Raw genomic sequence first — 16,677 nt, 5'->3', positions numbered from 1 at the left:
GAAAGGCCATGAGACTCATCGCCAAAAAAACAAAAGTGGTGCTGTGGCTCAAGTAGTAGAACACTAGCCTTGAGCTGAAGAGCTGAGGGACAGCGCCCAGGCCCAGAGTTCAAGCCCCACAACCAACAGAAAAAAAAAAAAGCCAAATAGAAGCATTTCACAGCCTGTTCCGAGCCCTGTTGCGGCCAGCTTCCTCCTCAGAGACTTGCCAACTTATAAGGCAACCTGGGAAGACAGGGTGGCTACGCTGGGGATTTAGCTTGGGCTCTTCCCGCCGCAGTCTGCTGTCTCACCCACGTTTTTGTCCAGCTGCCCCCCACAGAGCTGCGCCCATGTGTTTGCAGTAGTTTATTCATATTTTGTCACAAATGGCCGGGGAAGGGGTGCCGGACTCCTCCAGGCAACATAGAAAATGGGTCCAAGAGACGGTGGGTTGGGGTTGGGGCAAGTAGAGACGAGGAGCTAGAGAGAGCCTGGGGGGGGGGGCAGACTAGGGGTGGGGCTGCCCCCTGTTGAGCCTGCTCATTCCCAGTGCAGATGCTCCCCCACCTGTAGGGAGAGCCTCAGGGGAGGGATTGATAGTTAGGGGCAGCCCAGAATTTCCAGGGTCAAGCTCCGCTTTGGTGGCAGAGCCCAAGTTTCCCCTGAAATGAACAAGGCCGGAAGTCCCACTCCTTCCAGGACTGACTGCCATGCCTGAATGAGGGCTGGCAGAGAAGCCCTGCCCCTGTTGAGAGCTCCGCCTGGCCCTAGTCTGAGGGGAAAGGATCTGAAGGCGGGGGGGTCCCCGCAGCAGCAGTTTGGGGGATGGGGAAGCTGGAGGCACCAGTGCCCCTCAGTCCCCGGGGCTGAGGCCTCTGTGGCCAGGGGCAGGGCTGGGGGTGCACAGGCGTCCGGTCCGTTCTGGGCTCGCTCCCTGGCCGGCTTCCCCCTTAGAAACTCACCAACGTATAAACCATACTGTGGAAAGACAAAGCAGTGAGCCTGAGCCTGCAAGCATGGCCAGCCTCCCACCCACACCCTGGCCGTCCTCAGTTCTCCAGGGATTGAGACACCCCTGGCCTGGCTGGAGGCTGGAGCCTCACCTGTACAGGTAATAGAAGAAGGAGAGCAGGTAGAAGGCGAGTTTGCACCAGGACTCCTTCTGGCAGTAGTTGAGGATGTCAGCATTCATGATGGAGACCGCGTCATACATGACCTCAGAGCCATCCGCGGGACGGTGGAAGTACCTGGAGGGCGGGGAGAAGGCCTGAGTGCCCACAGGCCTCTGCAGACTGGCCTTCTTCCTGCCCCCCACCTCCATCTGTCTCCCCAAGCATCTGCTGCCCTCACCTCCAGAGGTGGTAGAAGAGGAGGGGGATGTTGAGGCCTAGGGTCACCCACTCTGCTGCACACAGAAACATCAGACAGAAGAGGCCATGGATGGAGTATTCTGGGACCACCAGCTGGGGGAATGAAGGGGAAAAGTCAGCAGTCAGGGGCCAGGGCAGACCAAGGCTTCAATACCAGAGGGGAACTGGGATTTTGGGGTGAGGGTGGGGCGGTGACCAGCCCAGCAGGAACTCAGGACTGAAAAGCCTCTGGCCTCCCATGACCTCCCAGGTGGCAGGGTGATCAAACAGTCCCCAAAGAAGAGGCTGTGGTCCACGGTGTGGGCGCAGTGCGGGCTGGGAGCCTCTTGCCCCCCTCCCTCACACTGACCTTCCTCAGGAGGCAGCAGATGCGTTCGATGTTTTTTAAACGCTCGCGCTGTGGGGGAAGGAAAGGGCCATGATGGGAGTGGCGGAGGACCAGGCGCTGGGCACCTCCACCGCCCCCACGTAGCCGCCAGAGGGCGCCAGAGCATTCTCTGCAGGGAAGCAGCCGCGCTGTCCCCATGGCGACCGTCGCCATGGAGGGGCCTTCACCCGCGTCTCTATGGCAACGGCCTAGAGCCTGGCAACGGCCGCCCCATCAGGAGGAACCCAAGCCCAGAGCCCGAGCCAGGTGTTTACTGGGGGGCGGGGACAGAGGGTAACGGGCTGGGCCATCAGACCCCCACATGGCAAACCACCCCCCTGCCTTCCTCAACCCCATTCCCACCCTTCCCGCCACAGATGGAAAGACAGACGGACGGACACACCTCTGCACAGCACATGTATCACTTACTGCCCGCGCTGGGTTCCCCTGGTCGATGGGGTTCTTGAAGTCGGTCCGCAGCTCATCAAAGGCTATGATCTGGGGAAGGGGTGTATACCCATCAGGGTGGGAGTGGGAGCTGATGGCTTCCAGTACCAGTCCTTTATATGTGGGGTCAAATGGAGCTTGTTGCAAAGTGGAAAAAATGAAGCCCAGGGAGGGGCAGAGCCTGGGCCAAGGTCACTCAACAGTCTAGAATGGAATCTTGGCGTCCTAGTGCCTAGTTTTGGACCATGCCTGCTCTATTAATTTCCTACACAGCCCAAGACACGGTCTCCTCTCCACTTGGCCCTGTGCTGAGTACTGGAGACTTACCTCCCTAGAGGCTGGGGACATATTTCCCGTCAGGATTGGGGGAGGAGAACTCAGAACTACATTCCAGGTGATCGGGGCTGTGGGGTACAGGCAGACCCCTTTCCGGAGTGGAAGGGTTCAAACTGACTTTGAGTAGGTGTTTGGTGAACAATGGAAGGAAATTAGTCTAAGCAGTAGGAACAGCAGATACAAAGGCACAAGGACTGAAAGAACATTCAGGAAGCTGTGTGTTCATGGAGTTTGGGTGTGAGGAGACTGGGAAAGACAACTCAAGGTGGGGTTGGCAATACCAGCAGACCCAGTGCTTAGACCTTAACACAAAAGTAATGGGAAGCCGAGCACTGGTGGCTCATGCCTGTCATCCTAGCTACTCTGCAGGCTGAGATTTGAGAATCATGGATCAAAGCCAGCCTGGGCAGGAAAAGTTCATGAAACTCTTACCTCTAATTAACTCCCAGAGAACTGGATGTGGAGCTGTGACTCATAGTGGTAGAGCTCTAGCTAGCCTTGAGCAAAAAAGAGCTCAGGGGACAGCACAGCACCCAGGCCCTGAGTTCAAGCCCCATGCTGACAAAAATAATAATGGGGAACCATTGAGAGCTGTGAGACAGCAAAGCAGGGTTTGTTAGGTCAAGTCTTAGCCTCTTTTAAGGTGACAAACAAAGGAAGACATCCACCCAGTGGGCTTTATTAAGTTCATGGATGCTTGCAACAACCTAAGGACTTAGTTGCTATTGCTAGTATTATTTTCATTTCTTTGGTGTGTGTGTGCCTGTGCCAGTGCTGGGGCTTGAGCTCAGGGCCTAGATGCTGTCCCTTAACTTTTTCACCTTAAGGCCGGTGCTCTACCACTTGAGTTTCAGCTCCATTTCTGGCCTTTTGCTGGTTAATTAGAGACGAGTTTCATGGAATTTCCTGTCTGGACTGGCTTTGAACCATGATTTTCAGATCCCAGCCTCCAGAAGTAGCTAGAATTACAGGTGTGAGCCACGGGCGCCTAGGTTATTTTCATTTCTGTTTTGCAGATGAGCAAGCTGAGACAGAGGCCGCACACTTGGTGGTAAGCAGGACTGTAGCCCTCAGTTAGGAGTACTAACTGCTTTGTCATACTCAGGCTAGCATAGTGGAGGACTGCAGGAGAGTGCGGGGAGGAGTTCACGGTGGTTGAGTGAGGAGGGCGGTAGCAGATGTAGTCTAGAACTCTCAAGCCAGGCTCCAAAGGGGCATACTTGGTAGAGAGGTGAAGGCAGAGGCGCCCAAGGTGCCCCCATTGTGCGTGTCTGGAGGACAGTGTCCTCACAGGTGGGGGGGGTCCCTGAAGAAGCAGGTGTTTGAAGGGCCAATGAAAGGGTTGAACAAGGGCAGGGGAGGCGCTAGCAAATGACCTGGAGGAGGTGGAATAGAAGGAGCCTGCTGGGGTCCTCCCCTTCAGCTCCAGCCCTCGGATGAGGCAGCAGGCCCCCCACCCCCAAGCATCCCGGACCCCAGACGGGTAAGAGGGAAAGAACATGGGCTTCCTGGAGGGAGCTGGGGCCATCTGGAGCCCCTCCCCCAACTCCTCATTGATCTGGGCAGCTGCCTGCCTGCTAGGCACAGCAACAGGGTCCAGCAGGGAGCGGAAGGGTGCCGTCTGTCTGCCCCCGAGCTGGCACCACCAGCGTGCGCTGGCACCACCAGCGTGCAGCGGGTGTCGGGCCTCCCACCCCCCAGGCTGCCTGGCGCTGACTCAGCGTCCCCCCCCCCCCCCCCCCCCGGAACAAACAATCCCCCACAGTGACAGCTGACACGCATCATTCACTACCAGGGTTGCCTAGCGACCAGTGGGGTCTAGACTCAGGTTTGGGATGGGACATGTGCACTGCCCCCCACCCCCCGCCCCCCGTCCTTGAAGGGAAGGATCACACCTCCTATCCCTATCCCCCCCAAGCCGGCTCACTCTGGAAATCACGGTCTGTAAGCCCCCTGGGTGAAGAAGCAAGCTTGGTAACAATGCCTTGCTAAGATCACCCAGCCAAAGAACGCTGAGCAAGCCCAATGCCTCACGTAGTAGGCCCTCCACAGGCCCTCACACACATAGTAGGTGCCCTGTAGTTGCTGAATGAACACAGGTGTTACTCCAAAGCATAGGCCTTCTGCTTAGCCTGGCAATCCACGGGGCTGAGTCCCTTTCTTACGACTCCTTGATTCCTGCTGCCACCCAGAGCCTATGTCCATACAGCTATGTTTAATGGAGGGCTTCTTTGAGAATCCTGACGCCAGGGACTCCCCCTCAGAAAACTGTATGTGGAGACTGCTTCTGGAATTCCAGGAGCTGCTTGGCCTGTGTTGTCTGACCTGTGCTGCCCCCCGCCCCCCATCCAAGTTCCTTTCATTCCTATGATAGAAGCCTTCCTGCTCCGGCCCTGCAGGTCTGTCCCAGGCCCAGGACTCAGCGTGAAACTGTGGGGAAGGGAGAAGGGAAAGACAAGCAAGGGGGAGAAATAAGACCCAGAGAGAAGCATGGCAGGGAATGATGGGGCTGAAGATGGGGTGTACCATTTGGAGGTGCCTGCAGGGGCTTGCTCCGCACACAGTAGGGGTGCAGCAGAGCGAAAGGAATCCCATTCTGGTTAAAGAGAACGGGGGACTGGCAAAGAGAGACATGGGGAGAGTTCTGGAGACGCAAAGAGCAGAGGGAGCAAGTTCCAAGAAAAGAGAGAAGTACAGAGAGAAGGAAAGAGGAAGGCGAGGAGATGGAAGGAAGGAAGGAAGGAAGGAAGGAAGGAAGGAAGGGGACAGGGAGAGAGCTTGGAGCTAGGTAGGAGGCCCCTCCAAAGGGCGTGGAGGATCAGAGGTGAGTGCAGGTGTGCAGAGGGCGACCGCAGCGGCAGAGGCCTGGAGGGCATCTGGTGGGGCAGCAGCCTCCGAGGGGAGAGGAGAGCTGTCCCCCAAAGAAGGCCGGTACTTCTCCATAGTGCGGTGAAGGGGGGCAGGAAGAGGAGGCTTTTGAGGAGAGGGCTCAGGAGGGAAAGGAACCCTCTCTAGCAGGGGAGTACCCAGGAGGAGGCGCGAGCCAGGGGCATTCCAAAGCAGGTGTGAGGCTAGGCTAGGGTGAGGGCAGACCTGGGGGGGGAGGGGGATGCTCAAGACAAAGAGGATGTGGGGGCAGGAGCGGGAGGGAAGCTGCAAAGTGGAGAGGAAACCTGGGGGTTGAATCCAAAGTGAGCAAGCACATGGGGTCCAGGCTTCTGATGGTGCTTCAGAGCCCTCCCTTGCTTGGTCAGGAAGGGGGCTGGACAGGGAAAGGGTTAATGGCTCTGAGATGTGCGGGTCCTGTAAACAGATGCAGTTGCTATAGCAACCGGCACCATCACTCTGGCTGGAAAAACCCACAAAGGGGGGGGGGGATTTGGCAGCAGACAGACAGACAGACTGCCCGACCGACAGACGGGGGCGGCTGGATTGGGGAGAGCAAGAGAAGGAGCAATAATTCCAGAATTCCACCCTGCACCCCACGACCGAATGGGGCAGAAGTGGGGGTTCAGGGACCTATTGACATACCCACAGACAGGCGGGGGCGGGGAAGGAAGGGGGGCCCGGCAAAGGAAGCCGACTACAGGGGGTGTGAATGGGGGCGAACAAAAGGCCACGGGTAGGGGATGGCGGGGTGGAGGCCCAAGTATCCCCGGGGCTCTGAGACCCCTCGGCCCGGCCCCCTCCTGCCCCGTGGGCCCCCCGGCCCCCCACCCCGCCCCCAGCCCGAGCCCAGCCTTACGTGCCAGATGACAAAGAAGATGAGGGAGGCGCACAGCACCAGGGTGAGCATGTAGCAGAACGCGGCGAAGGTGAACGCCATGGCCCCCGCGCCTGGCGGCGGCCCGGGGGGCGCCAGCGCGGGGTCCGGGCGCAAGGGGACGCCCCCCGGCCCGCGTTCAGGGCCGGTCGGACATGACCCGCAAGACTCGGGAGACGCGGGCGGCCCGGCCGGGACCGGGGCCGCGGGGCCGTGGGGGGCGCGGGGCGCGGGCCGGGGAGCTCGGGGGGCGCGTCCGCTGCCGGCTGCCCGGGTCCCGATCGCACATCCTGCGATCCCTCGCCCGCGGCTCCCTCGCTCTCCAGCCCGCGAAGCCGGCGGGGCGGAGCCGGGGGCGGGGCTGCGCGCAGCGGCCTCGGGCGGGGCTGGGGCTCCGTGCGCCCCGCGCCCCGCCGCCTGTCGGGTCGGCCCGGCCCTGCGCTGCCCGCCCCCCGCCCCCGTCAAGCCCAGTTTCGGGACACGTGGACCTGGACCCGTCACGCAAGCTGCCCGCCGCTTGGTCCGGCCGGGCCCGCACGCCGCGCCCACTTGGCGGCGGCTGTAGGTGCGAGGCCCGGCGCCGCCGCGGTCAGGGCACCTGGCTGGGGGCCACGGGAGCTGAGACGGCCAGGTCCGAGGGCCTCCGCGGGCTCCTGCCAAGCGCGTGCCCTGCGCCGGGCCCGGGGGTGCTGGCAGCGGCTCCCCGGGTTCTCGCTGATGGCCGCGTGCCCGCCTCCCTCTGACAGATCCGTGCTGGGCCCTGGGGGACGCGCCATCGCGCAGGCCTCCCGCTCCCCGGCCCGGTATGTGGGTCAAGGGCTTTCACCTGCAACTTCGGGACACAGCCCAAGCCAGGACCCCCGTGCGTGAAGTCCGGTCCCCCCCCCCCCCAAGACAGACCCGGACCACAGACCACACTCGGCCAGCACACTTCCTTGCAAAAACCCTTGGCTCGTCCAAGGGCCAGTGGAAATTTATTATTTTTAATCCTTTTCCGTCTTTCCCCAAGTGGCTTTTCCTTGCAAAATGCCTGACATGACACCAGAGGGGAGAAGGGGCCCCTCAGGGGCAGCCCCGGGGGATTTAAATACAAGCTGGAGGGGAGGACAGGGCAGGCGTGGGGGGACAGGCAAGAGGCAGCACTGAGGGACATGGCTTCTTAGAGACCAACGGTTGGTTTTCTGCAAGAAGCAGCTGTGCTGAAGGGCAGAGGCCGGGATCCTGGGCAGGAAGAGATGGCAGAGACACCCCCAGTGCTGGGAGGCAGCCCGGCTCCCCCAGAGAAGTAGCGGTGGAGAGGCGGCTCTGGCCCTAGGCTCTCAGGATGAAGGAATAAGCCAGAGGTGCTGCCTCAGGGAAAGGGCGATGCTGGCAAAGTGAGGGTTAAGGCTGGTGCCAGGCCTCTGGCACGGTGGGCCTTCCGCCTCCGCCTGCCTTGGGGACAAAGGGGCACGGTGGGCAGGCCTCGCACGGGCCTGGCTCTGGCAGGGCAGGGGGAGGCAAGAGCAGGCTCCCTGTGTGACGGAGACACAGGCCCAGCCAGGCTGCCCGCCCACCCACCCTGGCTGTGCTCAGACCCCACCGCAGCTGGACGGCTCAGGCTGTGAGTGTGGGAAGGGGGAGGGAGGCTGGGGAAAGGCTGGGCTGCTGGGGCCCCTCAGCCACCATGCCCATCCTGAGGTCTGGCCCAGGACCCTGGGTTTGGGCTCCTGGACACCGTGGCCACTGAATGCAGCCAGGGGCGGCAAAGGCCAGGCGGGCCCTCAGCTCCTGGGAAAGGGAGAGGGGAGGAAGGAGAGAAACCCAGTGCAGCATACATAGAGGTGGGGAGAGACAGTGGAGCCCTCATTCCAAAGGAAGGTGCGTGGAAGGGCATCTTTCCAAGGTAGCTAGAGGCAGCAGAGCAGCCCGTGCCTACCCCAGCCACAGGTCCTGTATGTTCTCCCTTGGGGGCCCTGACAGAACCGGGGCTCAGGGCAGCAGGCAGATGGGCCAAAGGGAGATGGGGAGCCCAGGACGCCCCAAAGCCACAGACTCAAATGCCCCAGGAGAGGGAGAGGCATCTCCTGCGCCCTCTAGGGGCATCATCTGGAGAAGGCATTCCCTCCTGTCCCATCCCAAGGGCCCCTCCTAGCAACAGCCACCGCTAGCTGGTTTCACAGGGGTGCTGTCGATCTTGAGGTTGGGCCGTTCACCCCCAGAAGCCGCCCCTGGCCCCATCCGCTTTTTAATCTCAGCAGCCATGGTCATGAACGCCTGCTCCACGTTGGTGGCATTCTTGGCACTTGTCTCCAGGAAGGGGATGCCCAGAGAGTCTGCAAACTCCTGCCCAAGGGAGAGGAGAAAGAGGGAGAGAGAGGAAGATGAGGGATAGCAGCCCCGCCCCCATGCAGCCCCTCAGCCTGGGCAAGCCCGCTCACCTTGGCTGTGCTGTTATCCACAACCTTCTTGGTGGTGAGGTCGCTCTTGTTACCCACCAGGAGCTTATTGACATTCTCACTGGCGTAGCGCTCTATTTCCTGCAGCCACTGCTTCACATTGGCGTAGGATTCCTGGAGGGCCCAGAGTCGGAGTTACTGAGCTTCCAACTTTAGTCCCCCCATCCCCTCCCCAGGGGCCTCAAAGAACAGGCCTCTCCTTTGAGGGAGAGGCACTGAGCTCGGAGACCTGAGGAAACCCTCGCCTTTAGGCTTTTCTCCTTATGGGATCAAAGAAACCTAGCCCCCAAAGTTGGGTACCATGGCTCATGCCTGTAATCCTAGCTACTCAGGAGGCTGAGATCTTAAGAATCATGGTTCAAAGCCAGCCCAGGCAAGGAAAGTCTATCAGACTCTTGTCTTTAACCATCAAAATGCCAAAAGTTAGAGCTGTGGTTCAAGTGGTAAAGTACAGCCTTGAACAAAAAAGCTAAGGGAGCTAGGTGCTTGTGGCCCATGCCTGTAATTCTAGCTACTCAAGAGGCTGAGATCTGAGGATCACAATTTGAAGCCAGCCTGGGCAGGAGGGTCTATGAGACGCTTATCTCTAATTAACCACCAAAAAAGTGGAAGTGATGCTATAGCTTAAGTGGTAAAGCATTAGTCTTGTACAAAAAAGCTCAGGGACAGGGCCCATGCCTTGAGTTCAAGCCTCACAACACACACACACACACACACACACACACACACACACACACACACACACACACACACACACACACACACACACACACACACACACACACACACACACACACACACGGTAAACAACAGAGCCCAGTCCCTGAGTTCAAGATCAGTACTGGCACAGAACTAAACCAAAATCAAGACAAAAGATCAAGCCAGGCACTGATGGTGCATGTCTATAATCCCAGTTACTCAGGAGGCTCAGATCTAAGGGTCATAATTCTAAACCAGCCCAGGCAGGAAAGCCCACAAAACTCTTATCTCCAATTAACCACCAAAAAAGCCAGAAGTAGAGCTGTGGCTCAAGTGGTAGAACTCTAGCTTTGAGTACAAAAGCTCAGGGACAGAGCCCAGGCTCCAAGTTCAAGCCTGGCACCAAAAAAATAAAAAAAATAAAATGCCCAGCCCAGCTGCCAGCCAGCAGCCCCAACATTACACAGCTGCCTAAGCCCGCAGGGCATCCAGCTCTGCTGCTGTCCTTCCTGGAGCCTAACTCTAGGGCCTAACCACATATAAGACATCAGGCGAAGGGCAGACAAAAGGGGGAAAAGGCAGAGGAACATGCAGGTCAGTGAGAATCACCAAGCCCCACAGTGGTCTTGTATCCCTTTAAGGGTTTTGAGGGTCTTTTTTTTCCTTGTTGGTGGTGGGACTTGAACCCTAGGCCTGGGCGCTGTCCCTGAGTTATTCAGCTCAAGGCTAGCACTCTACCACTTGAGCCACAGTGCCACTTCCGGCTTTTTCTGCTTATGTGGTGCTGAGGAATCGAACCAACGGCTTCATGCATGCAAGGCAAGCGCTCTACCACTGAGCCACCTTCCCAGAAGCCCTGAGGTTTTTGTTTTTTTCCAATGCTAGGACTGAACCGAAGGCTTCACACAGGCTAGGCTGAACTCCCTGCCACGCCATCCCTTTAAGTCCCATGGGAGGAAGAGGGTCTTCACAGCGACCGTTAGGAAATGGGTGTCCCAGGCACAGAGCTGAACATTCATTCTACTTCTGGCACCAACCGTCTCCTCAATGGGGCACAGATGCTGCCAGCAGCTCGACATCCCAGACAAAGGCCGGCACTCAAGCTCCAGCTGCTTTTCCTTCTCCGAGGCACACTGGGCTCTAATGTATACTTCCTGTTGTGCCCCAAGCCGGGCTCTGTGCTGGGTGCAAAACGGGGAACTCAAACCAGGGCCTGCCCAAAGGCATTCAGGGAGCAGTTGAGGAACAGAGCAAAACACACACTACAGTAAGATGGTTAGAAGCCAGGGAGGGCCAGGACTGGGGAGGAGACAGCTGGCAAGCAAGAGGAGTGGGGAGTGGGAGAAGGGTGCTGCTGCCCAGATGCAGACCCTGAGGTGGGAAGGCCAGAACTCAAAGGATCTCAGCTTGGCTAAGACTGGAAGAGCAGCGGTTCTCTGACGATGAACAGCAGACTAACACTTGTGGTCTGGAAAGATTTTTCTGGGCACAGTATGAAAGTAGACCAGCAAGAAAATGGCGACCAACTGGGAGATGGTTGGAATAATCTAGATCTGTGCTAGAGAATGTGGCGGGGGGGGGGGGGGGGGGGGGGAGCTGGGAAGGTGGCTCAGTGGTAGAGTGCTTGCCTTGCACGCATGAGGCCCTGGGTTCGATTCCTCAGCACCACATAAGCAAAAAGAAAAAAGCTGGAAGTGGCGCTGTGGTAGAGTGCTAGCCTTGAGCTGAAGGGCTGAGGGACAGTGCCCAGGCCCAGAGTTCAGGCCCCACGACCCCCCCTCCTCCCCCCCCCCCCCCAAAAAAAAAAGAGAGAATGTGGCCGGGAAGCAAACAGGCTTGGAATCAGGCTCTGCTGGGTAGAACCCAGGCTCAGTCAATTACTGTGTAACTTTAGGCATGTCACCTGACCCCTCTTGAGTTTTAGTTTTCTCTATTATATAAAGCAGCACCTCTGGCAGGGTTTTTGTTTGTGCAAGAGAATGAATGCAGGCCTGTCTCAAAACAAGTGCTTAATTAGCAAGAGCTACTATTATCCTCATCACTGCTATTATGAGGGGTGGATTTGAGATGATGGGACAGAATAAAGGGGCCTTGAGGCTGATGGGAAGGGAAGTTTCTGGTCAGGCCCATAGGGATGACATTACAAAGATAAGGATGTAGGAAACAATGTGGGGAGAGACGGTGAGCCCAGGCTGGGAACAGCTGAGTTCTGCAGATGGTCTGAAGCTCAGGGGAGGTGTCCAAGGGCAGAGAAGGAGTTGATTAAAGCCAGGAACACTGGGCTCTAACTCTGGCCATTCCTGATGGAGAGACGTTACATAACACCTCTCCAAGTTTTTGATCTAGGAAGCACAGGCACCACCATTTGGTTCACTGGGTTAAGATTATGAAGATATACATAGATGCTGAGGGCTCATACCTGTAGTCCTAGTTGTTCAGGAGGCTGAGAACTAAGTTTGGCTGTTTAAAGCCAGCCCAGGCAGGAAAGTCCGGGAGACACTTATCTCCAATTGTCTACCAGAAAAGTGGAAGCAGAGCTGTGTCTTGGGTAGAGTGCTAGCCTTGAGCAAAAAAGAGCTTCAGGACAGTACCCCAGGACCTGAGTTCAAGTTCTATGACCACCACCAGGGCACCAGACCACAACAGGGTAGATGTGGGGGGAGGAAGGGCTGGGGCCAGGCAAGCTGGGCACCTGTAGCTCATGCCTATAATCCTAGCTACTTAGGAAGCTGAGATCTGAGGAGTGCAGCTCAAAGCCAGCTCAGATAGGAAAGTCTGTGAGACTCCAAAAGTGGAGCTGTGGCTCAAGTGTAGAGGACTAGCATTGAGCAAAAAAAGCTCAGTGACAGAACCAAGGTCCTGAGTTCAGGCCTGAGGGCTGGCACAAAAAAAGGGGTGGTGCTGGGGCTGGCAGAGAGCAGCTCAGCAGCAGGTTGCCGCCTAGCAAGTATGAGCCATAAACTCAAACCCCAGTCCTGCCACCACCACCAAAAAAAAAAAAAAAGAAGAAGAAAGAAAGGCAGGCATTATGAAGTCTGTAAGTTTAAAATACGGAAGAATGGTTTCATGGTTTTTGTTTTTTGGTCAGTCTGGGTCTTGAACTCTGGGCCTGGGCGCTGCCCCTCAGCTCTTCAGCTCAAGGCTAGCACTCTACCACTTGAGCCACAGCGCCACTTCCAGCTTTTTTTCTTTTTGCTTATGTGGTGCTGAGGAATCGAACTCAGGGCCTCAGGCATGCAAGGCAAGCGCTCTACCACTGAGCCACCTTCCCAGCCCCTGGAAGGATGGTTTCTGATGCCACTACTGCCAGGAACATGTGATTGAAGACACTGCAGTGAACACGGGGTGCTGGACCTCTGCTCACACTGGGCTCAGTGCTCCCTTACCTTCTTGTCTAACACCTTCTAGTTGCTTGCTCCCTTCAATGTCTTCACACAGGAAGCCACAGCCCTCACACAGAGGTTAACCTCTCACTAAAGCCCAACAAAACACAGCACTTAGGGGCTGGGAAAGTGGCTCAGTGGTAGAGCGCTTGCCTTGCATGCCTGAGGCCCTGAGTTCGATTCCTCAGCACCACATAAGCAAAAAGAAAAAAAGCGGGAATTGGCACTGTGGCTCAAGTGGTAGAGTTAGCCTTGAGCTGAGGAGCTGAGGGACAGCGCCCAGGCCCAGAGTTCAGGCCCCACGACCCGACCCCCCCAAAACAAAAACAAACAAATAAACAAAGAACAACAACACAGCACCTAGGTACAGAACCGGAGTGAGATGCGGGGCGGGGAGGCGTAAGGCTCGGTTCTGCCAAGACCCTTCATCAGGGCCTCAGAAAGCTCCATTTCTGTGACTGTTTTCCTTGTAGAATGAGTCAGAGTACAGTCTCCTTTCCAGGAAGCAGGGAAAAGATGGAAAGCACAAAAAGAAGCAAGCAGCAAAACCTAAGCTTAACAAGGTGCTGGTGGCTCATATCTGTAATTCTTTCTACTCCAGAGTCTGAAAGCTGAGGATCACAGTCCAAAGCCAGCCAGTCTGTGAGACTTATTTATTTATTTATTTTGAGCTGGGCCTGGGGCTTGAACTCAGGGCCTGGGAGCTTCTCTCCAATTAACCATCAAAAAAACTAGAAGCTGTGATTCAAGCGGTTGAGCACTAGCCTTGAGCAAAAAAGTGACAGGACAGAGCCCAGGTCCTGAGCCCAAACTCTACTATCTGCACAAACAAAATCCCCTAATGTTATCCGCATACTGTGGGCTCATACCTATAATGGTAAAAGTCAGGAGATTGAGATCGGAGAATGGAAGTTTGAAGCCAGCCTAGACAAATCATTCAGACTCTTATCTCCAATTAACCACCAAAAAGCTGGAAGTGGAAAGGTGGTTCAAGTGGTAGAACACAAGCCCTGAGCAAAAAATGCTGAGTGAGACCACTAGGCCTGGAGTTTAAGCCCCAGTACTGGTACAACAACAACTACAACAACAACAATTACTACAACAACCACCCCTCAAGGTTGAAGAGGCAAAGATGGAGAGAAGTTCAGGAATACCTGGTCAGTGACGTCATACACCACGATGATGCCATGAGCTCCCCGGTAGTAGCTAGAAGTGATGGTCCGGAACCGTTCCTGACCAGCTGTGTCCCACTACAAGACAGTTTGGAGAGGGGCAGGTCAGCCCAATATAAGCCCCATCTTCTCAATGCACATATTTCTGTCTCAACATCTAGAGGAAAGCCACACTCACAATCTGAAGTTTGATGGTTTTGCCATCCAACTCAATGGTTCGGATCTTGAAGTCCACCCCGATGGTGCTGATGTAGCTCTCTGTGTATGTATCATCCTGAAAGTTTGGCGCCAGTGAAGTGGCCTGAATGAACGGGCCTAAGGCCCATTTGGAAAGCCTCCCCCCCCCCCCCCAAGCCTCCTGCCCTAGATGGGCTCCTAGCCACCAAGGCCCAGCTCTGAGCACCCCAACTTGCCAGCCCTGTGCCCTTGTTCTGGCAGGTCCTGAAACCTCCTGCTTCGTCCCCAGGTCTTGTACCTACTATGCCCCTTTCTCCCTCCCAGCAGCAAGCCAAGACCTCAGAAGGATGGTACAGGGAGAGGGCTTCTTACTCACAGCAAACCGAAGGAGCAGGCATGACTTGCCTACACCCGAGTCACCAATCAAAAGCAGCTTAAACAGGTAGTCACTGGAAAGAGAGGATGGGAAAATATAAAGGAAGGGAGGGAGCCCACCTCATCATCTTGGGGTTACCACTACAGCATCCCCCCACACTGAGTCATGCTTTGGTTTGGTGCTCACCACATCTACCAGTCCTGAAAAGAGAGGGTGGAGCCCCTCACTTGCAACAAGCTAGCCCACAGGGTCCTCAGTCTGCTGAGTGTGCATTCCCACTCTATGGAGAAGGAAACTGAGGCACAGAGAGGGAACTGACTTGCCCAGAGTCACAATCAATGAGGCAGCAAAACCGGATATCCTTCCCTGCTTCCTGGTAAGACTCCACGATTCTAAGAGCTTGTTATAAAATCGGGGCAATCCATGTGTGGCAGTAATAGCACTTAATACTGAGTTGTATTTGGCTCTGTGCTAAGTTCTTCAAATGCATCCTCACATTAAACCCTCACAACAGTTCGATGAAGGCAATGTTACGATTTCCAACTAATGAGGAAACCAGGAGTTAGAGAAGGAAAGTGACCTGCCGTGTTACCGGCTGAAAACTATAAGAGCCTACTGCTTCCTTTATTTCCCCTTCCAATCCTGCTGAGGTTCACTCTTCTCCAAGGGAATCTGAGGTGTGGAGCTGGAGAAGAAAAAGGAAGTGGCAGAAGAGGAAGAAGGCAACTGATACTTGGGGAAAAGTAGAAATGCAAGGCATGAGATGAGGGCCATAACCCGCAGCGAGCTACCAAGAAGTGAAGCATTTGAGAACCACAGAATCGTCCTGCGTGGGGAAAGCAAATTCTACATTCACCTAAAGTTCTCTGGCAATGTGACAGCGGAGGGAAAAGGGTGAGAAGGTGGCGCTGGAGGCCTGAGTGAAGGTAAGAGGGCAGGAAAGGACAGACCGCCGGAGAGAAGAGCGACCCAGGCAAGGGCAAGGCGGCAGCCCTGGAGAAGAGGAGCTGCAGGGGATGCGAACCAAGGGATTCCTGGGGTCTTTGAGGGTCAGACCCTGCCAGTTCAGAGAACTGTGTCCAGAAGAAAAGCAAGGGCAGAGAAGTTCACGACCCAACCGAAAGTGCCTGAGTCTTAACTCGAAACCAGAAACTGTTGAGAGGCTCAAATCACCGGGTTCGTGGGTCAAGCAGCGGGGGAAACTGAGGCCTGGGGAGAGTGGAGCTGCTGGTCGCCCGACCGAGGCCTACTACACCAGTATCTCGGGCTTCAAGTGCTGCCCTTCGGGGTTGCCGCCTCTAGGCCCTGGGCGCCAGGAGTAGGGGTGTCGAGCTGGGGTCCTGAGGACCCCCCAGGAGGAGGGGCAGAACCCGGATGTGAGGGGGGAGTCAGCGGAAGAGAGACCCGGATGTGGGGGGGACGCCGCGCAGTTCTGACCCAGGCCAGACAATCCCAGTAAGCGTGCAGCCCCGCACTCGGGATCGAGGCTGCGCCGGACGGCGCGGGCGGGGCTCACTCACTATTCGGGGTTCATGGCGGCGGCGGCGGCCCGCTCGGTGGTTCCCAGTCAGCTCTGCTCCGCCTCCCGTTCCAAGATGGTGGCCGCTCCGCCTTAGACGCCCCGCCCGCATCGCGCAGGCGTAAACACTCTCGACTTGGGTCGTGCCGCGCTGCCTCCCGGAACTTGTAGTCTCTCTCGAGTGTCCAACTTACTCCCGCCTGCGCAGGCGCAGCCCGAGGAGCACGAGCGGTCACGCGCCCGAACGCTGGCGGCGCGCTGCCTTCTGGGGCCTGTAGTCCAACCCCAGAACGGACTGAAGGGACTGCGCTCCGAGCGCTCCCACCCCGGCCCCGAGACCCTGGCGGGCGCGAGCTCAATTTAACACCGGGCTCGGCACTTTCCACTTCCCTCGAACAGAGGCTGCCATCCTGCCCCGTCGGCTAGAGGTTGTGAGCACTGAGGTGTGTGTGTATTAGCAGGACCAGTAAAAGTTCACTTCTCCAGGGTTATTTCTGTGGTGGGCACCTTTAAGTCACCCGCAGCTCCAGGCTATCACCACTAAACTCGTCTTGTATTATGGGGCCGAGCTCATCAAAGGCCGCACTCTTGAACCCCCAAAGCGAAAGCTTTCGGAGAAATTCCGCACTGCTGGTGCCTCTAAACACT

General features: G+C 56.8%; 2 protein-coding genes across 2 annotated transcripts; both read right to left on the bottom strand.

Annotated features, from left to right (window-relative positions):
• Positions 1 to 333: 333 nt before the first annotated feature.
• Positions 334 to 6,586, bottom strand: Cnih2 (cornichon family AMPA receptor auxiliary protein 2). Its single transcript, XM_042676301.1, has 6 exons — positions 6,248 to 6,586; positions 2,149 to 2,217; positions 1,702 to 1,749; positions 1,333 to 1,445; positions 1,086 to 1,229; positions 334 to 960 (listed from the first exon to the last, which is right to left on the bottom strand). Exons 1-6 carry the CDS (start codon positions 6,326 to 6,328, stop codon positions 933 to 935), a joined length of 483 nt encoding a protein of 160 aa, XP_042532235.1. The 5' UTR covers positions 6,329 to 6,586; the 3' UTR covers positions 334 to 932.
• Positions 6,587 to 7,196: 610 nt separating this feature from the next.
• On the bottom strand, positions 7,197 to 16,135 carry Rab1b (RAB1B, member RAS oncogene family). The gene is made up of 6 exons (XM_042676150.1): positions 16,031 to 16,135; positions 14,511 to 14,583; positions 14,136 to 14,231; positions 13,940 to 14,035; positions 8,686 to 8,817; positions 7,197 to 8,590 (listed from the first exon to the last, which is right to left on the bottom strand). Exons 1-6 carry the CDS (start codon positions 16,042 to 16,044, stop codon positions 8,396 to 8,398), a joined length of 606 nt encoding a protein of 201 aa, XP_042532084.1. The 5' UTR covers positions 16,045 to 16,135; the 3' UTR covers positions 7,197 to 8,395.
• Positions 16,136 to 16,677: the final 542 nt, after the last annotated feature.

The sequence above is a fragment of the Dipodomys spectabilis genome, unplaced genomic scaffold (assembly GCF_019054845.1).
Source record: "Dipodomys spectabilis isolate Male_0828 unplaced genomic scaffold, ASM1905484v1 ptg000030l, whole genome shotgun sequence".
NCBI lineage: Eukaryota > Metazoa > Chordata > Mammalia > Rodentia > Heteromyidae > Dipodomys > Dipodomys spectabilis.
This window is presented reverse-complemented; position numbering and strand designations above follow the sequence as displayed.